Source organism: Siphateles boraxobius, unplaced genomic scaffold, assembly GCF_051911475.1.
Source record: "Siphateles boraxobius isolate OS27281-9 unplaced genomic scaffold, OSU_SipBor_1 13, whole genome shotgun sequence".
Taxonomy (NCBI): domain Eukaryota; kingdom Metazoa; phylum Chordata; class Actinopteri; order Cypriniformes; family Leuciscidae; genus Siphateles; species Siphateles boraxobius.
In genome coordinates, this window is record NW_027508733.1 from 23,105,052 (window position 1) to 23,129,585 (window position 24,534).

General features: G+C 36.8%; 1 protein-coding gene across 2 annotated transcripts in view; it reads left to right on the forward strand.

Moving 5' to 3' along the window:
* dennd1b (DENN/MADD domain containing 1B) overlaps positions 1-24,534 on the forward strand; it is a 99,634-nt gene that overhangs the window by 57,291 nt on the left and 17,809 nt on the right. For both annotated transcript variants that reach the window (XM_077226663.1, XM_077226664.1), the window contains 7 exons: positions 2,836-2,936; positions 5,099-5,144; positions 6,413-6,514; positions 14,623-14,748; positions 18,905-19,006; positions 22,700-22,790; positions 24,165-24,205. In XM_077226663.1, coding sequence (XP_077082778.1) covers positions 2,836-2,936; positions 5,099-5,144; positions 6,413-6,514; positions 14,623-14,748; positions 18,905-19,006; positions 22,700-22,790; positions 24,165-24,205 — 609 coding nt within the window. The remainder of the gene's footprint in view (positions 1-2,835; positions 2,937-5,098; positions 5,145-6,412; positions 6,515-14,622; positions 14,749-18,904; positions 19,007-22,699; positions 22,791-24,164; positions 24,206-24,534) is intronic.

Genomic DNA, 24,534 nt, shown 5'->3' on the forward strand with positions numbered 1-24,534 from the left:
GAATGTACGAAGGAAACTGCTGAAATAACTACAATATTAATTACACTGAAATAAGAGCGCGTGGTTTATCCATCAATCAGATGCGCATTAAAGTTGCATTCGTAATGGTTACTAGCCCATAGCAAAAGTAGACACCCGGCGCGTTTTCTCTCAGAATCATAGGAAAATGTTCAGTAGCCTATAAAGAGAACAAAGAGTATTCCATGAGGAATACTTACTATTCCATGAGGAAAGTTAGTTAAGGTTTTGTGGGAAAGTTCATGGTATTTTTAGTGTCACAATGGAAGGATGTACCAGGAACACTTTAAGGTTGTGTATCCATTAACATATCCTACAAAATAGTTAGGCTTTAAAAGTATTGTTAGTTCATCATGCTTTTTAAATCTCGGCTTACATTTCTACAAATGCAAATTTATAGGCTTTGGAAATATTTTTTATAATAATAAATTAATTAAAAACTAGCATGAACTAACATTAACAATAGACAAAATGTCTTTTTTTGGTTTTTTTTTGTCCCCACTCTCTGACCCCCGAAGACCACTGTGTAATTCACACCCTGACTTAGACCCATTTGGGGAAGCATTTAAATAATCCTATGAATGCATAGAAAAAATGAAGAATCGAATCGAATTAATCGAATCGCATCGAACTTTAATGTGAATCGCATCGAATCGAATCTTTCTGAATTTGCAAAAATCGTTCTTGAATCGAATTGAAAACCTATGAATCGTGAATCGAATCGATTCGCTGCCTACCCAAAGATTCACAGCCCTAAAAACTGATGTTGCATATTTGTTCATTTTCATGTAAAAACCTTTCTTCATAAAAGGACAGTGTCATGTGTACTTTGAAAATCTTTATAATGGCATCATTGTTTTTTTGGGGGTCTATTGTATTTCCAAAGCCGGATCCCTTTGTATAATCTGCTCTATGGTTGGTCTCCATAGAGAAGACCCCCACTTAACACGTCCCCAACACGCTCATTATCGCTAACGGCAGCGGTAGCTCACAGGTCTCTGCAGGATGCAGCCCTGCATCCAAACAAACCGCAATCCAGCATTTGTTCTTGCGGATGACTTCTTCATTCAAAGGAATATCAAGCATACCTTGCCTTTTGTGGCCATTTGGCTTTCTTTTTATTTGCCATTTCTTTGTATTAATTATTCATAAGCCAAATATTTTATTAGTTGCAGCACTCAAGCAGTGCATTGTGGGTACAACTGGAGATTCAATGGCATCTATACAGTTTTTCTGAACTTTCTCTTTAATTGTCACAGAAAGGAGGTCACGACTGACTTTCTTGTACGCTTTATGATGAATCCCTCGGTTGTGAGAAAAACAACTTTTTGGGAAAAATATCAAGAGTTAATTTGTTTTTGAATTCCACCTTTTAATGTTTATCTAGGTTTTGCCACCTCCTTTTTGTGCCCTCGTCTTTGAAAGAAGACGGCACGGCTTTACTTTTAAGTCGAGAATAAATCAAGCCAATTGGGCTTGTCTGTGGACATTGTTGAATTAATTGGAATACGCCATTAGGCTTTCTTACCCATCTCTGCATGGTACGGAAGGGTTCCCCTCTAAGAAACTAGATGGCAGTCTGTTCACAGTCAAAGAAAAGTGTTTCTTTGCAGTGCAATGACCTCTCAGCATGATTCATTTATTGGACCTTGAGAAAAAGGATCTCGAACAGAATGGGTCTCAAAGCTTTGATATCAACCAAACTTCAATTGGTGAGAAATTCCATAAATATTCATTTCTTTCTTCTAAATTGCCTGAGCAAAATTAGATCTGTCACAACTAAAGCCTTTTCGTTCTTTTCAGAGTACTGCACAACAAATTTGCATATGTTATAATGCATGGCACTAAATTACTGTTAATTAAAGCTGTACTATTTCTTGACTCGATAGGTCACGTCTTATCTAGAGCAGTTGCGTTCGAACACAATGTCACAGAATCCAATGCACAACAACAACACGCAACCAGCCTTACACCTCGCGCACAGTTGAATACAGACGGGATTCCGGATTTAAACTGATCTTTTTGAAGCGAGCAGTTGTGCCATCGCCAAGCTTGGTTGGTTTCAGTGGTCAATTGTGATATTGTGTGTCAGTGAGCAGGGGGGTCTCTTGATACTTCGGAGCCATGGTTCACACACATTACTGGAAGCTCCAATTGTCAAGACCCCTTCTTCCAGCCCCTACTCCCTGTGGTATTCAAACAGCTCACAGTCTCTCTTGGTTAACTCATGTTTCATTCTTTGGCAATTTGCCCTAATGAAGTCCCAGAGGAGCCTTCAGACCTCTGTTCTTTTTCCATATTTAATCATGTTATTTTAATCTGGAAGATGAGGAAGCTCTGGCGTGTGTGCGTGTGCCACACAGGTCATTACAACTGCTAGGTAGCCATGAGGGGGAATCAGGGTGTGGTGAGGGGTCACTTGGGTGTTGACTCATTAAACATCCACACCAGCGATATAATTAAGTGTTTGCTTCTTGTAGAGTCAGATTGTATACTGTGTGCATGTGTATAACCGTAATAAAGCATCATTAATTTTGTATCCGTCCTGGAGACGCTGCACATTTGACACCTTGTGTGTATTTTTAGTCCCTTGATTGATGCCCCGATTTTGGATTTGAACCTGTGCTGTTAACATCAGAAAACCAAAAAAAGCACATTTAATCAGCTTGTGATGTTTAGATAAAAAGAATAACTATACAGCCTGCTCTCCTGGCCCGCAATAAACACAATCCCCTGTAGTGTGATGGGGTATTCATAGATGAGCCCATCACATGAAGAAGCTCAAGTCTTTTTTTCTTTTTCTTTTTCTTGTCGTAGTTAACTGCATGCGTGCAAGGGTCCACCGCCATGCTCTACCCTATGCACTGGCAGCACATCTTCATTCCTGTACTTCCTCCTCACCTGCTGGATTACTGCTGGTAAGAGCTCATCTGCACTCCTAAAAACACAAATGTCTTATTTGTATCTCACTCAAGCTTGGGCTGTCAATGTTTGAGCTTTAGAGCTGTATGATTTTTATGTTTTAGGCCTTTTCGAGTGAATTTGTACAGCTTTTACATTGAAGTTAGATTTGTACGTCATAATCAAATCTTGACAGTACCCATGGAATCCAAGTTTTGTGCACTGATTGGGGAAAATCTGTGCAATTCTGTGGATTGCATTGGAAGCTGATATTACTGCATTCTATGTCGAAACCATTATCATCTTAAGCCAAAATATTTAATAATGAGCATGCAATAGGCGGCAGAAACATTTGGCAGTCAGGTCTATGAACATTTTTTGTTTCTTTCTGCCTACTGACAGATATAGCCAATATGTATTGAAATGTCAAAAAAAAATTGACAGATAGATAAATAAAAAGATATCTATCTAGATTAATGAAATATCTTCTGTCCAGCTGCCTATCTATCCGTCTAGCTATTATCTGTCTCTCTGTCTATAATCTGTCTGTCTGATTATCTGTCTATAATCTGACTGTCTGTTTCTCTGTGTCTGATTATCTGTCTGTCTATATTTTATCTGTCTGTCTGTGACTATCTATCTGTCTGTTACTGTCTGTGACCATCTGTGTCTGTCTGTCTGTCTATCGATCTGTGTGTGTATGTATGTGTGTGTGTCTGTGACTATCTATCTATCTATCTATCTATCTATCTATCTATCTATCTATCTATCTATCTGTGACTGTCTATCTAACTGTCTGTCTGTCTGTCTGTGACTCTATCTATCTATTTATCCATCTATCTGTCTGTGACTATCTATCTATCTCTGTCAGTCTGTGACTATCTGTCTGTCTGTCTGTCTATCTGTCTGTGTCTGTCTGTCTGTCTGTCTGTCTACAAAATTTTAAAATAATTTTTCACTTAAAAATCAACTTAATTTGAAAAGGTCAGATTTCTGTTAATCGGCCAAGCAGGTACAGTCTCCAAATTCGTCCAAACTTTAGGCAATTAATTGGCCTGGCCGATATACTCTATCGCTCCATCAGTAAAATAGAGTTTCTGAACATGCAATACTTCTTTCTGAAATACCCCTCATCCCAATAAATATCTTTCACCATATCTGGGATCTCAATGGGTTTATGAAGGACATGATTTATTAGCACTAATGCCACCACGCCAAGTCCAGCATGCAATCTACTTTTTCTTTTTTTACTCTTTAGATATACGGGTTGAGAGGCAGGCTGATTTCCGTATGCCAACTGTGGGCTGAAACCGTGACCACACTTTTAACTTACAGCTTTGCTGTATAGCTAGCAGAACACCCTATACCCTTAAATTGACAGACTTGTGCTGCCATGCTTGACACTAGAAACTATTTGTGGTCGAATAATACAACATTGATATAAATTCAGCTTTAAGAGTAGCACCGTTTTCCACTCCAGGACCGTCATCCGAGGTGATTTATCATATTTTAGCGATCTAATTATACAAAAAAAGAGCATTATCATATTATAAGGCTGTGCAATCGCTCATAATGAACGCTATTAGAAATGATGGGAATTAGGCTGTCATAACAAAGTTACACTCATGGAAAACAATGACGTGACAGGGCTCACCCCGTGCATGTGCGTGCGTGTCTGCGTGTCAGCATGCCTGCATGTCAGTTAAATCTATGGCCTTAACAGATCCAGTGAGGGAGACTGCAGCTTATTAGCCACATAACCTGATTGAGCGAGCACTGTAGCGGCTACCCAAACCTATCTAATTACACGGCCCTGCCTAGCCCTGCTCTGCACCGAAACTCAAAAGTGACGCTCGCCAATTACACTAATCACCTTCACTGCTCAAACGCGCTCGGTCCGGGAAACGGCCGAGGATGCCATTAAAGTTTAGCTCCTGATGCATGCTGCGTCAAAGATATGTCAATTTACGGTGGTCCTCGTTTATTATTATTTCGTTCTAAATTGTTGGCCTGGTGTTATATTTGTTCTGAAATATGTACGGCTGCGTTTTGAATATTTTTACGTTGTATCTGCATCGCGTAGGAAAGAAAACAATGCATTTTTTGAATTATGACTATTTTTAAAGTGCAATAAAGCTTTTTTATGTTGCTAATGACTGCGTTTCGTCTCTGTTCCCAGTGCACCCATGCCATATCTGGTCGGAGTTCATCTCAGCCTTTTAGAGGTAAGTCACATAAATCTTCCGTCAGCAGCCGTTCATCAGCCTTATCAGCACACCAGTCAATATTACATAAACCATCATTATTTACTTTTTTTTTCACACATCATTTAAAACCAACCGCTCTTCTGGATTCCTACCATCTGAGATGCTAATAACGCCCATCTACTTTGATGCATCATCACCGAGCGCCGAGAAACCTAAAAAAATTGACACATTGTTTTTTTGCTTTTCATCTCCCGGGGCGCCCAAGAGAAATGAATGAGCCGGTGAAACGGCGGAGAAACAAAGAGATGGTGCGTTCGGTTATTGAGAAATGGCATGTTGGTTGGAGGTAGACCTATAGCTTCATGCGCAGATCTGATAGCGCTGACAGTCGCGCCAGTGCTGGTGTTTATCACACGTTCGCCCGCTGACAGCCCCCCCCCCCCCCAACCCTCCCTCCCCAATCCGGCTGCACGTAATTAGACCAAATCAGCACATGGGCCGCCGTAGCAGCGACTGTCAAAAATGACAAACCAGAAATTTTTTACACACTTGGCTGTTTCCCCCACCTGCACTGGAGGAATAATTATTGGATTTGTCGCCACTACCGTGACTACCATTGTGTGGAAGCATTACGCCGCTCAACACGGTGCTTCATTCAACATGCCTGAATAGTTTTATTATTTGATTAGGTGTTACATATTATTAGTTGAAAATAGTTGCAAATGTTTCAAATATTTTTATACATATATATAAAAAATTATTTGTAACATTTGATCTACTGCTTTAACTTTTTAATGTGTCATTTATTCACAAACAACGTAATAAATGATTTCTTTTTAAATTGTGTTGATATTGATTCATACATTTTGACACTCAAACAAGAATGATTCTGTGAGTCTACATGTTTTTGGAGTTGTAGTTCTTTTTAAGAACGTAATTTATAAGCTTCATGTGGTTTCATTTATGAGAATCTAGTGTTTGCATTTTTAATTGAATCTATTTAAATCTTTCCTGCTTTAGTCTTTATGTGGAGGTTTTGACATCATTGAAGAAAAAAAGAAAAAAATGTTATGTTCTCTAAATAGAGATTCATCAGTAGTCTGGAAATGAACACTGTGAAAATATGTTTACAGTTTATGTTAACCATTCACAATTTTGTCGCAAAAAGTTTATACAAGTTATTTAAATAAACTACGATTTATTTATCAAATTGTAAAGTTATTTAAACGGTCACAGGACATGGGAATAGTCAGGACGGTGTGTAACAAAGTGTGTTGCGTTTCCAGAGAGTAAAGGGCAGATCCCTGGAGGATGTGGTCATTCTGAACGTGGACACAAACACCCTGGAAAGCCCCACAGACGATCTGCACAAGCTGCCCAGTGACGTGGTGAGTGTCCCACAACAACACACACCTTTACCTAGGAATTTAAATAAGGACTCACCATAGACTTCTGTTGTTTTTATATATACACGTTTATAATTATTACAGACTAACCATAAAGCTTCCAAAAATTATTTGTATTTTTAAATATTAAAATATTTTTATTTTTGAAGCCATGTTTCAAATGAAGACTAATGTCCCTAAAAGGAGGCTTTGTCAAATGATGTGTGTATGTGTATATATATATATTTCAAGAGTAGAGCTAAGTAATGAGCTTTTATATATAACTAATATATAATTACTTCTAAAAATATATACATTTTATATATTTATTTTAAGAATTATTTTTACTTTTGAGGATGTCTCTAAAGGGTAAGTTTCCCCTAATTTTACTAAGTTCTCGGAACAATTTTTTTGCCTAAAGTAGCAAAAGTAAACCCATCTACACACACACACACACACATACATTACCGTTCTCCGTTCTCTACAGTTTTATTTTGTTCTAAGCACACTGTTTCAAAATCACACACACAAATAGGATTGCCATTTTCTCCCATGCTCTTTTTCATCCACCTGCACATTTAAACAAACAGTTTATTTCTGGTCAGAGGAACACACCGCACCTCTGTCCTCTCATCATTAGCAGACGCTGCCGTGAATCCCCAAAAAACACTCTCTGCAAACTTGCCCTGTGACGTTAAGCAACTGTCTCAATTCGCCAGCCATCTCTGTGAATTTCAAACTCCTGCCTTCATCTCTTTTAAAAAAAAATCTTTTTCTTCCCCTTTCTCTCTGCCCAGTGGCACAACTCGCTAGAAGTCCTAGATTTTCTGAAGGCGCGGGGAAGAAGGGGGCCAATTATTAGATCCTGCTTTTCTGCCACCTGCCAGCGATTTCTCCCTTTAATTAATGTTTAGGTGGCACGGTCAGTGCAAAAGGGAAGTGCATCCAGCGTCAGGGTCAGAAACACGTCTGTCATCTGTCCTTTTGAACATAAAGAAACGTGTTTGTTTTTTTCTCTTCTCTTCTCGCGTTCTCTTTTTCTGTCCTGCTGGGGGGGGGGGGGGGTGTTTTAACACTCCTATATGACTCGGTGGATCCCGCTGCTGTCTGTCCAAGCAGAAAAAGCCAGCCTGTTCTGTTATGCCATCTCAGCACTGGCATCCCATTTGTAAATTAAATTGCAAACCGAGAGCGTCGTATAAAAAAGAAAGAAAAAAGAGTCGGGTCTTTTGAAACTGACGGAGGGGAAAGAAAAAACCTCTTTGTCTTCGTAGCGTGATAAATTAAGTGGCAGCTTCATGTTTGCTTTGATCCTCTCACGCAATTTTTCATTGACTAATGATAGAACGTATTCTGCATATCATGTTAAATTACCCCACCTGAATGTAAATGTCACCTACAATAATATATTTATCACCGCAAAAATTCATTTTTCTCTTTCTCTGGTTATCATACCTTTGGGGATATTAAAATTCATAACTCAAGGAATATGTTTAAATTGAGCAAACGCTCTGGGTTTACCCCCCCCCCCCCTTCCATTTTAAATAGTCTGTCACATGGTGAAAGTGTCTCGCAATTTGGTGTTTAAAAAGGGCCAATCGATGGAAGTTAATTGAATCAATTAATTTGATTTACTTTTTTACTTTCATTATTTAAATACACATTTATTCAGAGATTTTAGCATTTCTGGCCTCTAAAAAAAATCAATGCATTTTACAACTATAAAGCAAAATAGAATATAACTGACCCTGGAGCGTTTCTTTTTTCTTTTCTTTCCTCCCAAGTCTTTTATTGATTTAAGCCGAACCTTTTGAGATTCATCTAATTAAGTGTTTGAAGGCATTTTTTTTAACCATGTGGGCTTTATTATTCAGAGAGTCTGACCACTAGAGCCGCTCTCAGACGGGTCAGGGGTGACAGTTGTCCTGAATTACCTGGCCCTTTTTTCAGACGGGACCCTATGCTGTGCTCAACGCTGTCTGTCACTTAATGGCAGTTTTTCCCAATTTCACACATAATATTTTAGATTTATTGACTATTAGAAATGCTACCACGCCAGTAGCGATTCCGTTCTGCACACACCGACGGATTTTACAAATAGAGATAATAATTGCAGCGGCTCAGAAAGGATGTGGCGAACGCTTGAGAATGATTTCAAACATGCCTTTTTATTGGAAACATCAGATGGGACGGGGTTGAAAGTCCACGTATTGTGTTTTTTGGGTTGCAGTTTTAATCACCACACTTTTCGAAAGTGTCACACGAGGGTTCAAAATAAATTTAGTGCTATTTTTTATTTTGTACAATGTGTGAAAATGAGATTAAAATGTCTTTTCGATCCACCATTTATATAAACATTAAAATAAAGATCACTTTGATGTCTTTTTAGTGTAATCCTTCGTGCTAACTTTATTTTTTTAACTAGATTTTCTTTGTTTTAGAAGGTGTTTGTCCTCAAGTTTTTCTAGTGCCATCAAGAACTGAATTTATAAATATTTAGGAGATTTTAATGATGGGTGGTTGTAGATTTTGCAAAAGAAAGAAAAGAAATTATTTTAAAAGGAGATTTTTCTCTCTCACAAATAAATGAAGGTGTTTTCCTTCCTAAACATTGTGAAACTGTTGCTTTTTGGATTTTATTCAATTATAATTGGATTTGGTAGCGGGGCATGGGGGGTGTTTACTTGTGCAGTCATTAAAACGATCTAAAAATAGAAAATTATGAATCCATTGTGCTACCAACAGCGCTGCAATCTTATTTGGATGCGATTCTCTCTGCTCACAGGTCCTGTATCAATCCTGAGACTGTTTTGATAAAATATTCCTTTTGACTTTATTACTTCTGTTCAAGTTACGCCAGATCTATTGTTTACTTTTCCAGTTTTGCTGTCTTTGCTGCTCGTGTCATTCCGGTTGTCTCCCTTTTCGTCTCTTCCACACAACTTATATTTGTACTTCCTGCGTTTGATCGTTTACGTTCTCAATCAACAGCAAAAATTCAAGTTTGCACACCCACCTCGTGTATATTAAGCTACCAAATGAAGGTTAACAAATTAATCAGAGAGAGTGCAATATCCGCGCACCTCCTCTGAGATCACCCGGCATGGTGTTTAATTGGAATTCGAGAGAAAACAAAAACAAGCACTACATCAGCTGACACACCAAACAATTACTGTTTGGGGAAAGTGGGAATGTTGCGTTCTTCAGCGCTCGTTCTATTTCAGGGTATCGCAAATCAAGCCCATTCAGGACCCTCTTAAAGGATCAGTTCTTCGTGCCGTAGTGTGTGGGACGGGGCAGACCAGGTGTGGCTCATTTCCGGCCCGAGTGGACTAATGCAGTGTCCAGCCCTCAAGGCACCTCCATTATTGGTCTGTTGATGAACAATAACTGTACTTGATTGGCGCTTTTTGCAGACTGTCAGACTAAAATCAAAAGCAGATGTCTCAAAAACCAAAGGTTTACTTTCACATTTACATTCAAAAATGTCCAGTCTTTTTTTGTGTCTGAATGCATATTTTCGTTTTGTACAAACTTGCATTACATCTTCCACATACCAAAATCGAATAACTTGCGCATTCAGCATGCTTATGTTAGCATATAAACGAGCAGTGATTGATGGAGTAATTTGCTTTGTGAATGCTAACTAGTGAATACTATTGAGTGGTCATTTGTATTGGTGTTTCTTTCAGTTCGGTACTTGTTTATTTAACTGTCTGATAAATACAAAAAATATATTTGATTTGATTTATGTTTGATAAAAGTTTATTTTATTTTAAGTTATATTTATTTATTTATTGCTTCATTTATTTTAAATGCATGCTGCATTTTAGGAAAAAGACACTAACGTTGCAAAACGCAGAATGATAGTCTTTTATTAATCTTTTATAAAGATTGATAATGATTGTTTTATTAGTTTTACATTTAAGTTATACACTTTGTATTTATTTATTTATTTTAAATGTATGCAGTGTATTAAGAAAAACACTAAACTTTGCAAGCATTGTTTATTTGTTTTAAAATAGTTATATTTTTATACTAAGGTATATCATTTAAATTAATCATTAATTTACATAATTATTCTTTTACCTAATTGTATGCTGTGTTAAGAACAAGGCACCGACCTGCGTTTCCTTTAGCATTACGGTTGAAATACACTTTGTCTTTGTGTTTTTCTGAAAGGATGTGAATTCAGTCTGCGTGTACATTTACTTTTCAGCCTATTGCACATCAAAAGAAAGCAGAAGATTTTCATATCTATTTCTTTTTTCTTTGTAGTCCTCTAATTGCCTCCCAACGGCTTTCCATCCCTGGACAGAATCCTTAACAAAACATATTTTTCCCTCTGTCTTAAAAAAAAAGTCTTTCAGCCATACTCCAAAACGGTCACAATGTAACCTGACAATATTGTAAGCGGATTTATTTACATGTCTAGAATAACTTTGTAAATGGTCATTTAATTTTTTACTTCTTTATTTTAACTTATATTTATCATAATCATTTATACATTAATTGTATCATCATACAGGCTTATTTAATATATATATATTTATTTATTTATTTAATTTTAATTTTACATATACATGCATGCATACATAAATACATATATATTTTTAAAAAAATCTCCATATATATATTATAAATATCCAGTCAGGTTGTAAAATCCATCAGATCTCCATTTATAAATCTGGAAAAAGTGTAAAATATATGCGTGAGGACATGACTGTGTGTAGCGCCTGTCTGCGGCTTGTCCAGTTCAATGAATTAAAATCCCTTGACCATAAACAGCTCAGCTCTCGAGGAGAGACTTGTGTGTGTGTGTGTGTGTGTGTGTGCGTGTGCAAAAGCGTCTCAGAAGTGGTGTTCTGTTGAAACTCGCGGTGTATAATAGAAGCCCACCGCAGAGCAGATCTCCATGGTATCATCCTTTAGAGCAGGAGACAGTGATGCACCTGCTAATTATCATCTCCAGCTGGTGAGTTAAATGGAGATCTGTTTTCAGGGCCACCTCTGACCCCGTGCTCTTTACTTGACGCACTTCAAACCCTGTTGGGGAGTCCATGCAGTAGAGTTTAATGAGGCCCTATGTTTGCCCTCGACGGGCTCAGCGAGTCGGAGGCTGCACTTTCATCCTCAGCCATCCTCGCTTGATGTAAATTGAAAAGATCACAGCTATGGGGAGAAGACCTATAGTGGAAAGGCCTCTCTGCATAGATTATGAATATCATAACTCAACATAAGTCATCTCCCAACCCCCCCCCCCTGCCCCTCGCTACCCACTTCGCTACCCACCTCCTACAATACCATAGTTATAATTGGACCCAATGGGGGACTCTCCCTTTGATCAGATTATAGGCTGAATGACTTTACACTAAAAAATGTCACTGCCAAATAGGTTTATCACCTGTAGAGCTAAGCTCCCCTCTGATGCCCCACCAACTCACATCTCGTTAACGTTACTCAAAGTATAAGTTAATTAGTCTGACTGATCAATTATTGGCCACGCTTGTGCCGCCCAGTTATTAAATTGAAGTGTATCACCAGCATTATCTGTGAACGTGATTTGTGAATCGAGTATTAACAGAGGAAAAAAATGCATTTTAGTTAACTGTATCATCATACCGCATGGCACAAGCTGGTTGGCCTTTGCTGATCCTGCAGCCAATGAGATTACTTGCTCAACATTTAAGTGTTTGCTGTAAGCTAGTCTTCTGTCAGAGTTCATCTGAGATCCTCCACCTCCCCCAGCTCCACCTGCCTAGATCTGCTACTGGAACTATGCATGTCTATTTATGCAGTAGCATATCTTACATGCTCACATCAGTGTGTCTGTGTGTCTATTAGCATTAGCAGTAGTATAAGTGAGAGAGGGGGGAGGGAGGGGGTGTATAATTGTAAATAATAAATGTTAAGTAACCTTATTTACATTTATTTAATTAGATTTACACTTACATTTAATTCAGAAATATTGAAGACATTCTTGTGCACAACCTTTTGTTTTATCTCCTCTTATTTGCCCAGTGGGTATGGTGAACGTTCTCCTGAGTGGCATTTTGCTTTCTTTGATTCTTCAAAAATGAAGACTGTTTAACGGATTGTTTGGGGAGAGTGAGAGAAGTGAGGGAAAAAAGACAACGCATCAACATGAAATATTAATATGGCGCCAACTTTACATAAACATAAAAGCACTTAGCCAGTGTGAATATGGAGATGACACTTGTTAATTTAACGCCGCTAAACTTCCAGTTTGATGCTTCTGAGTATTCGCCATATCAGCTCAGGGACTCTGAAGAAGAGATGCATCCCAATAGGGACAAATAGAACAAAAGACAACAAAAATTAAACTTGTTGGATATGAAGAATGCCACATTTTGTGAACATCTTTCCACATTCAAAAGGGTCAGTGGCAATACGCCCTTTATACACCGTGCTTTTGCTGCGTTTCTAAACTGAACTGCCTCTTGGTATTCTGTGGACTGCCTAAATGCTCCCGTTTATGGTCCTTGCTTGATCTTCCCTGATGAAGCAATCTAAACTGATTATTGATATGCACACTGTTCAGTGTCAATTGCAGGCGTGCAAATGAATTGCCAGCAGATGGTTATGAGCGCCACAGAATATGTAATCAATTTGGTTAACCTTAGATTACCTGGATCAAGCACCGCTTCATGGTTCATCCCCATGTGTTCGTGCACCGCTGTGTCTCGTGACAGGCTTGGATGCTTTGATACAGAAGGCTTGGGAGTATGGGGAAAAATCTGGTGGGGACATGCAATCTAAATACTTCTTTGGTTATATTATTTATTAATAAGTATACATTTATAAATATGTATGCATATTTATTTTGGCTTATTGGTCATTTACAAATAAGATCACATTTTCATGAACTAACCTTTGCTTTCTCTAATTCCCTTTTCTATGTTTTTTTTTGTCATATGACAACAAAATGTTTTCTGTATATTTGTTACACCCAGTGTTGGGGTGTTACAACTTGAGTTACGTAATCAGATTACTTTTTTCCAAATAACGAGTAAAGTAACCCATTACTTTATTTAAAATTTACACCGAAAATTTTTAGTTACTTTTTCAAAGTTACGCAAACTACTTTGATTTACTCATCTCACTTACACAAAACAGATACAAATATAACAGAAATATATATTTCTCAGAATATTATAAAAAACCTGCAGTAATTAAATGTTAAACAAGACAAATATACTTTATGTATTTAATCTCACTCTATTAACCAATGTCTTTGCTGCTGACCTTCAATAATCCAATTCAACCGTACCAATAAGCAAAAATGTTTATTTAAACATCATAATTGTTTAAACCTTTTTTTTTTAAGAGTATTGGACTTTGCTCTCCTGCGTCCTCTAATTCTGCAATCCAGAATGGCATGACTTTGCATTTCCTTCAGCTGGAAGCTTATTTATTTCACATTAGGTGTAAAAGAGCCTTTACCTATGCCACAAATAGAACTTTTGTTTGCAACAAGCAAGACCAGCACAGGTGAGAAAGGGTAACGCAAAAGTAACGTAACATTACTTTCCATAAAAAGTAACTGAGTAACACAATAGTTACTCATTACTTTTTGTAACTTTCCCCAACACTGTTTACACCTCATTTTTCAATTTTTTTAAGAATATCATTCTTTTAATGATGCTACGTTCTTCCACCTTTAAATTTTTTAAGCCCCACAAAAATAAAGAACCAATTTAATTCAAAATTGGATTTTCATTAGACTCGGTTTAAAAAGGAACCAAAAGCAGACCAGTAGCAGATAATTGTAAAGCATATAATGAAAGTATATGTTTGTCGCGAGATTTAGGAAGTAACTGGTAAGAAAGAGAAGGGTAAGAGAGACCAAGATTATCTGCCAAAGTCATTTTTCTCTCTGGCCCCACCCCTGCACACGGCACTATTGCTTCAATTAACAGAGCAGCAGGTGCTCTTGAGAGATAGAAGGCTTTTCTTTATTTCTTTCTTTGGTTTTTAGGGCGGGGGGTGACCTGTAAATGTGACACTTCACACTCTGAATGGGTTTGCCTGTTCCTCCACCTATTTCAGAGGTGTTAATTTAACTCTCTCCCTCTCTTTCTCTCTTTTAGGTCTCCAGTCTGAAGAGTAAGCTGAAAAAGCAGTCGACCGCTACAGGCAGTGGGGTGGCTCGTGCTTTTCTGCATGCTCAGGCTGCGTTGTTTGGCTCCTATCGGGACGCCCTGAGATATAAACCTGTGAGACTACCAATCTTCTTTTCAAGCTCTGCATGGAATATCACCTTATCACTTTATCAACACCATGTACCATCTTGATACATAATTTAATTATTTTATAAATATGCATTTATAAATATTTATGCACTTTTTTTATTTTTGCTTATGTCAGTGACTAACATCACATTTCAAAATTGTTTTAATAATTTTTAAATTATTAAACTACATTTTTAGACATTTTTTCCCCCAAAAGTTTTATTGACTTTAAAAATGTCATGTGGATTTATCATAAAATTTTTATTTTCAAGTATTTTTATTATTAGTTTTTTTTCTTTTTTCTGTAGACTATAAGAATATTTCAGTTAAACCTAAGAAGTGGCCTATTTTTATTTTTTCAGTCAAAGCCATTTCAAGAGAAAGAAAGGCTGAAAGAAAGGGAAAAACAGGTGCAGGGAAAGGTGGGCCTGTCTGCATAGCCGAAATGTCAGATGTTTAAAAGCCTGGACTGTCTCTTTGAAGTCTCAAGGTCTTCGTGGTCTTCTCAGACCCTCTAAATTCCTGAAATGTGCCTCCCGGTTACGTGAGTGGCGTTGAGGAAAACAAAGTGTGCTCTCTGTTTGTCAAATGTGGCCATCTTTGTTGGCAAGGCAGAGAGTAATTGGTTTGTGTAGACCCACAGAGCGAAGATACATTATTGATGTTTTAGCAGTTGTGCACAAACTGTCTTTTCGCCGCTAGAAAAAAATACACACATGCTCGAAGTCAAGTCTGTGAAACTCTTAGCCTTCAAAGCTCTGCCTCAATTGAGCACATTGTCTGCAAATCTACATGGAATTACCACTGTTTTCATGCTTTCTTTTTTTTTAAATAGAAGGTCCTCAGTCCCGCCACTTTCATTTGCTACGCATTTGCTTTAAAACACAAGCTCAAATATGGGTTGCTCTTTTTGACAGTCGGCCCCATCTCATTAAGAGTCTGAGAAGTCGAACGATTGAAAATCAGCCTTTGTGCTGCTTTATTTTGATTAATATTTCACTTTGTTATTACAGAGACAAAACACCCTTATGTCTTTGAAATGACAGCACTGCAGAGCTATTTAGTTGAAAACATTGCATTTGTTGCAATATTTTACTATAAAATCAGTAATTTATGCATTATTTCAGAGCATTCCTTCTTGAAGAAAGCCTGCATGTATCTGAAATGTGATAGCGGTATTTGATTTTACACATCCAGTATTTCACCCGGATTACTGTCATGTTCTGCGATAATGGCTTATATTCTGTGTCCTGCATTTCTAAAGAGGTTCCTCCATTTGCAACGAATCATTTGTGTGAAGTTCCGCTCTGCTTTATGGAGCCCATATGCTTTCCCTTCAGCGCCTTAACATAGCGCCGACATCTAACTGAGCTGTAAATGAAACAATGCAGGGAATCATAATTAGCTCCCATGCAAGAGTCGGCAATCGTGGACTTATATAGGTCACTGTAGTGTGATGTCTCATGGGTCTCTTTTGTTATTGACCCCCGAGCACCAAGAATGATGGTAACAAATGGCAGATCATACAGGTTTTAAGCCACGCTGCTTAGCTGCTGTGAAAATGTATTATACGAATTTATAATTGGATTATAAATAAAGAACTAAAAAGAAAGGTTACTTGAAATGCTAGCCTTTCTTGCTATTGAGCCTTGTTCGTGAATGAATTTCTCTGAAAATTTTTCGTTAAACCATTCTTAAATATTTGCATACTATTCAGTGGGACAATGCGATACAATTTGCTTAGAAATAGTTTACTATGCATAAATATTTGCATTCAATGTAATTTGTATAAGAATAGTTTTACAAACCATTAACCGATAAAAAATGAATTTCTGTGAAAATAGTTTTTTATACAGTTCTAATATAAATAATCTCATTCAGTGAGTCAATGTAGGGTGGCCGAGAGAGTTCACCGCACTGCAACTGAAGAAAACACACTGTAAATAGACAAAACTCCAGGAAATTAAGGAAACATTTTCATCAATTTGACAACACATGTGCTGCAAATACTCACAATGCAACCAAATACATAAACGCATTGCAAATACACACAATGCAACCAAATACAGTAACGCACAGCAAATTCTCACAATGCAACCAAATACAGAAACGTGCTGCAAATGCACACAATTCTACGGAGCCGGGAAGTCACCAGTGGGAGAAAAAAAAACAATCCGTGGCGACGGTTTTACAGTCCGTCCGCTCAGTTTATAAACCGTACTCACGAATTCGTAAACTGTTCCCTCGGTTTAACAAATCGTGCCCACGGATTAATAAACCGTACCTACAAGTTTCTAATCCGCGCTCTCAGATTTGTAAACCACGCCTTCAGTTTTTGCAATCTGTACCCACAAATTCATAAACCGTGCCCACGCTTTCGTAATCCGTTCCCACGGGTTTGTAAACTGTACTCACGGATTTGTGGCTCCTCCCCCAGTCTGTGCCGGCAGATTCAACAGGCAATCTGTTACGGTGCGGGCCTACGCATTGCATTGTGTTTATAAACTTTATTTTTTAAAAATGGATAATTTAATCATAATACAAGGTTAGACAATTTTTATTGTGTATTGGAATACATCAAATTGTCTTAACTGCGTCTGCATGCTTCAAGTGATTCTCAATTGTAGCGGGTATGGGGTGGATCATAATGATTTAATATGAATGACGTACATCAAAACTTTTGTTTATTTGTGATAATCTTAGCACTTTATTATTATTGTCTAACTTGTATTATGACTGATAATTGCTTTAATTTTTTGTAAGTTTTGGACAAAAGTGTCTTCTATGTAGCCTAAAATGTAATATTATTATTATTATTTGAGTTTATAACTATGAAGTAGTTCACTTAGTAATACAGTAATATGTTTGTCATAAAATCATTAATCAATGCTTTATTTTTATAAGCTATAACCTAACCTTTTACAGTTTTGGATAAAATAGGCCTACATTTTTGCATAATTTTTGCTTAAAAATAAAGCATTCACAAATTATTTTATGACAAACATATTACTGTATTACTAAGTGAACTAATTTATAGTTATAAACTCAAATAATAATAATAATTATTATTATTATTATTACATTTTTAGAAGAAGCTTTTGTCCAAAACTTACAAAAAAGGAACAAAGCAATTATCAGTCATAATACAGGTTAGCCAATAATAACAAAGTGCTAAGATTATCACAAATAAACAAAAGATTTTGTTGCCCGTCATTCATATTAAAGTATATTCCACCCCATACCCGCTACAGTTGAGAATCACTTTAAGCATGCAGACAGGACAATTTGATGTATTCCACTTAATACACAATAAAACAATAAGATTCATTAACAACTTATCTCCTGGTGGTGTTCTAAAATGAGGGTGAGCCACAAATCCGTGAGTACAGTTTACAAACCCCTGGGAACGGATTACGAAAGCGTGGGCACGGTTTATGAATTTGTGGGTACAGATTGCAAAAACTGAAGGCGTGGTTTACAGATCTGAGAGCGCGGATTAGAAACTTGTAGGTACGGTTTATTAATCCGTGGGCACGATTTGTTAAACCAAGGGAACAGTTTACGAATTTGTGAGTACGGTTTATAAACTGAGGGGACGGACTGTAAAACCGTCGCCACGGATTGTTTTTTTTCTCCGACTGGTGACTTCCCGGGCTCCGTACAATTCAACCAAATACAGAAACGCACAGCAAATACTCACAACGTAACCAAATACAGAAATGTGCTGAAAATACTCACAACTCAACCAAATACATAAACGCGTTGTTAAACACAGCACATGTGTTGTCAAAGTGATGAAGAAGTTTTCTTAATTTGCTGGTGTTTCTCTCTTTGCATGTATTTTCTACAGTTGCAGTGCGTTGAGCTCTCTCGGCCACCATATTCCATATATTTTTCTAATTCACACATACGGGCAAAGTGTATCCTCTCAACAAGCCTTAGATCTCTTCTGGCAACTTTTTTTTGTATTCTGTTCATGTGACATGATGTAATTGATTGCAATGGGTGATGATGATAAACAAGTGAGCGCAGTCAAACAAAACATCTGTCTGTGAGACTCGGATGAAGCAGCACAGTTAGCAGGCGTTTTAGCCAATAGCGGCCTGTCTATAGTCATTAAATCTGGCTTTCTTATCCCCAGGGAGAGCCAATCACCTTCTGCGAGAAGAGCTTCGTGGCACACCGCTCCAGCACCATGAGAAGTTTCCTTGAGATGGCCGTGAACCTGCAACTCTTCAAGCAGGTAAAGTGGAAACGATGGAGGAGATTTTCACAGTTTTAAGCCTCAACCATAAATTACATAAACACATTTGTAGTGTTCCTGATTTGTTAATTTAGTTGACAAGTTTATGATATTTATATAGATACTCATTCAACATATTGCACAATAACTCCAAGGGGATTACTGTCTTGCTTATGCTTGAACCATCGCTCCCTCCAGCTCTATTTATAGCCATGATATCGAGCCTCTTTCCTTCCTCATCCGCTAAAGTCTTAATTTATGCCCGGAACGAGCAATTGCGCATTTAATCACATCTCCATCTTGACACGCCATCCACATAACTTCCCCCCAAAAACCCAGATAGTGACCAGCAGTTCAAAGATATATCCACCTCCTACCCGTGCAGTAGCTCCGGGAGAGGCCTTATCTCCAACTTGGCCGTACTGCAAGAGGCCAGCACCGCAGTGCCCCGTTCTGACCATGAGCTACATCCGCTTGGAGGCCAGCCCTGCCTAGAAACGAGTAGAGGCTGGCTGCCAAGAGATTGCGGGGGTAGTCTGTCAACGGCGACCTGCTTTCTGTATCCTAACTCCACCGCCCCCCCCCACCACCCCCCACCCCCCACGGCTTCCAGCGCCTGATGCTAACTCACGATCACCCTGCCAACGAGAGAGAGCTCGCAGCGCTCTGGCATCTCCCCATCTCCCTGTCTGCACGGGTCCGGTTAACTGGTTCTTCCTCCAGACTCTCATCACTACCCCCTTGACACCTTCAGATGCAGCGGGGTTTTTTAATGCGTTGTAGTTGCATTCAGCAAATTAAGTTGCTTGGAAACGTTTTTCTAGCTAGTGATTATGCCTTTGGTTCATGTCATAATTAAATGTGAAGATCACAAATCTATTGTTATATATTCTAGTTTAATATGCATTTACCCTTAACGTGGCAACATTTGTGCACCGTTAATATATCATAATGATATAAAGAAATTTAGAAAACAAATGTCACCAACTCCATCATCAAGTGTTTGTTTCTAGATACTAGTGCTGGAGATTTGTCGATTTCAATCGATTCTTATTTTGAAGAACTTCAATTACAAGAATCGATCTTTTAGTCTATAAACTTAACAAAATATTAATTTTAGCGCCCCTGCTATCCAGTAAATCACAATAAGCTTTGTTACTTTTGACAAACAATAAATACCGATTTTGCCGCTCTTTAATGTGCCGTGACGGTTCGCTGTGGCCACTTCAAGCGCTCATGAACCGATCATCTCTTCCTCTTTACTACTAGTTAAAGCATGACATAAACATTAATGAACATCAGAAGGTATGTTAAAAGATACGATACAACTTAACGAAATGTATCATGTCTCATGTAATCGCTCAATCAGTGTTTCAACCGCGGAAAGACATAAAAGAAAACAGCTTGTGAACAATGTCACGCAACAATTACCTCAGGAAGGCCATTTAATGTCCAAAACCTTGTCTCTAAAAAAAGTCTCTAGCTTTAGTCAGCTAGAAAAATGAACTCTACAGAGAAGCATTGTGCTCAATATATATGCACTATTACTGTTACATATCTATTACATGTTTTGCTTAACCTGTTCTTCAATTCACATTTACATTTATTTGCATAGTGCTTTTCACAATACATATCGTTTCAATGCAGCTTTACATTTTTATTATAAAAAAACTATTTAAATGTTTGTATACAAAAGTTAATTTTAACTATTACTATTAAAATTATATTTCTTTTAAAATTATATTATATTACTAATATAAAGTACCAGTTGATAGTTGAGAGTGACTTTTTTTGTTGTTGTAAAATTGGCATGTACTGTAGCTGATATGTATTCAAAATGAATTGATATTGAATCGCACGTTCATAAATCAAAATCCAATCAAATCATGAAATTTGTTTCAATCCCCAGCTCTATTAGATTCCAGCCTTTAAATATCCACTAAACAAGCAGATAGGTGGGAGCAGTGTCCAATTAATGGGACGAGAGTGTGTCTGTAACACGATACTGAAGGATGAGGGTTTTGGATAGGTGTTAATTCGACCTGATCACATGCTCTAATTGGGTGTCTGAGGCTGAACCCTGTGGTCTCATCACTCATTAAAGAGATTGTAATGAAGTTACCCTGCAGCAGAGTCCAATGAAAGGTGCTGACCCCTAGAGATGTCCTCACCCTGTTACTGGGACACCTGAGACCTGTTCTGGCCCACTGTTACTTCAGTGGTCCCATTAAAAATAATGTTTTCTTCTTGGCGGTTCAAAGCACTTGCGCAGAAATCAAGAAGCATATCTGATTTATTATTGGTGCATCACTACTGCTCTACTTAGGGTTAAACTCCTAGCCCTTAACGTGTAACTCTTTTTTGGTACTACAAACATGTTACCTAAAATCATGTGGCTTGTTTAATGATCAAACTTGCGATTTATAATGTGCAAAAAATCCCATAGACTTACTTTGAAGGAGGCATATTTAGATGTATGCCTTGTAGAGTCTCAAGTCTGGCTGACTCGCCATGTTCTCAAATTTGCTTGGTTGTGCACAGTGGTAACAAAATTAATTGAAGCATTGGCAGAAGTGCGCTTTTTTGTTTTTTTGCAAACAGTGTACTCTGCAATGCATACAACAATAAACAACTTCAAGGTAACGTTGGCTGAAAAGATGTGGGAAAAAACTTTAACTTCATACACAAATATATTTATACATTTCTAAAACAGTATATATGCAAGTATTCTAGCATTTTAAGAATATTTTATATGCATTATATGATATAAATTAAATATACCATGTGCTAATGTATACATTTAAACATAAAATGATGCATAAATAGAAGCATTTGTCTAGTACCTTTTAGTAGATGTTATTAATTAATCCTATAAGGATGCAAAAATTGTCACAATAATAACTTTAACTTCCATAAACTGCAGAACACTTATATATTCATTAATGTCTTAGCTTTGTTTTTTGAATTTATAGACCATAAAATAAAAATAAATATGAACAGAAATTCAAATTGTATATACAATTATAGTTTACACAAGAACCCACATTTTGCATAAGGTATTTTTCCAGTAAAATTATTGACTGTACTATATATCATGCTTTAATATCTGTGCATATGTTTTATCTATATTCCTTTACATAACATCTTTATTATTTATCTGTATTATATTTATTACGTTAGTTTCTCTCATATATTTAAAATAAATGTTTAATCAAACATCTTCAATATAAGTTTCCACATCCTTCCAAAACAATTTTTAAATCTTTACAAGACATTGATATAAAAACAAAAACCTAGACTGAAGTTTGACTATATGATCTGATGTTATATATTCAGAACATATTTTGAATATCTAATTATCTATTATTTTTTTATTTTTTTAGTTCGTTATACTTGTATAAATATTTTCAAATCAAGTTTATTTTCATACTTCTGAAAATTAAATTTCATAGGCCTAGTTTTAATGGTCATATTTATTAGATCCCTTTTATGTCCTCTACGTGACAAGAGAGGAAATTAAACTTCCCAAAAGGCATTGCTCACACAACATTCTCCTCTGCCATGTTAATCCATCACCTGATGTAAATTACACACAGTGACCACGTCTGGAGCAGTCTAGATGGAATTGTTTTGGTGTTGTCTCCATCCCCCTTCTTCCTTAATAACCTGTGATACTTTAATTTATGGCGGCAGTTCATTGAAGGCAGACTGGCCAAATTAAACGCAGGAAGGGGCTTTACAGACGTCTATGAAGAGGAGATCACAGAGGGGGGCTTCTGTAGAAGTGAGTGCCACCTCTCCATCTTTCAATGAGTGAAAACAGCTCACACACACTCGCACTACTTTTACCCTTGGGAAACAGTAGCTACAATAACATTAGGCATTTTGAAATGTAACATTTAAAGGAGCTCTTCCAAAATGAAAATTCTGTCATTATTTACTCATATCCTGACTTTGGAATACAAAATCAGAAACCTTGAAGGTGGTTCATGCTGCTCTTTTCCATACAAATGAAACAGAAGTGACCAGTTGTTAAAGCACAATGAAAAGAAAAGAAAAAAAAACTCTATTAAAGACATGCAGATTTGGAATGAAATGAAGGGTGAGTAAACGATGACAGAATTTTCTTATTTATTAAAACAAGTTGTTTTCTTTTTTGTTTAAAAGTTGTCAAATTCCTTCTAAACCTCATTTATCATCTGTGGTGCTTTGGATAAGAGTGAATATATATATATATATATATATATATAATTAAATGCATCTAACAAATGTAATATATATATATATATATATATATATATATATATATATATATATATATACACATGTATGTGTGTGTGCATATATGTGCGAGTGTGTGTGTGTGTGTGTGTGTGTGTGTGTGTGTGTGTGTGTGTGTGTGTGTGAATATATATATATATATATATATATATATATATATATATATATAAAAATAAATAAATAAATATATATATACACACATGCACATTATATATTTACAAACTTTTATGTTAGTTGCGATTAATCATTTTGACAGCACTAATACATATTTTTAGGCCCCACATTTATATTAAGTGGCTTTAAGTATTATGTACTTACATTGAAAAATATGTACAATGTACTTATTGTGTTGATGTTGTATTGTAAAACACTTTTGCTGCGATTGAAGTGTGATACGGGTAAGGTTAGGGTCAGGTGTGGTGTATGGGTTGGTTTAAGTGTAGGTTAAGGCGTAAGGGAAGGGTCAAAAGTGTAATTACATACATTAATTACAGCTGTAATTGCATGCAGGTATTTTTAAAATATAAGTACAATGTGAAAACATGCATGTACACAATAAGTCTATTGTATCAAATTATTAGTTTCAATGTAAGTGCATATAGTACTTAACGCCACTTAATATAAAGTGGGTCCTATTTTTATTATCAATGTAGAAAACAGTTGTGCTGCTCAATAATTTTGTAGAAACTGATACATTTTACTGGATTTTTCATTTCTATTAAAAACATTTGTAAATAGGAAATTTTTGTAGCATTATAAATACCTTTACTGTCACTTTTGATCAATTAAATCCATTCTTGATGAATAAAATGACTAACTTATAATATTTTTGGGTAAAAATGTATTATTAACACTCTCATGCGGTTCTTTTTCTTAGGTAATTCAAAGTCTTATCAACAGTGGATTCACACCAAGGTGGTAAGCAGCAGGCAATTATTCGTTTTTCTGCTCATAATGTTAATGTTAATTTCGGTTGAATAATTAAGCCCAAAGCAGCTGAGCGCCTTTATTATTTCCCGTCGGTTATGAGGTGATGAAACATATTCAGTTGAGCGAATCGCATGAAACTGGAGATGCGATGCCAGGGAAGATGGTGAAAACTGTGGCGTGGGACAGTTAAGATGTTGAGACAGGCTTGATATGATGTGACAGCCAGTCATCGGAGATGACACAAGACTTCTGGCAGGAAACACAGCCATTACTCGATAGATTGAACAAAAGAAAAGCACTCTTTTCTTCTCTCCTTC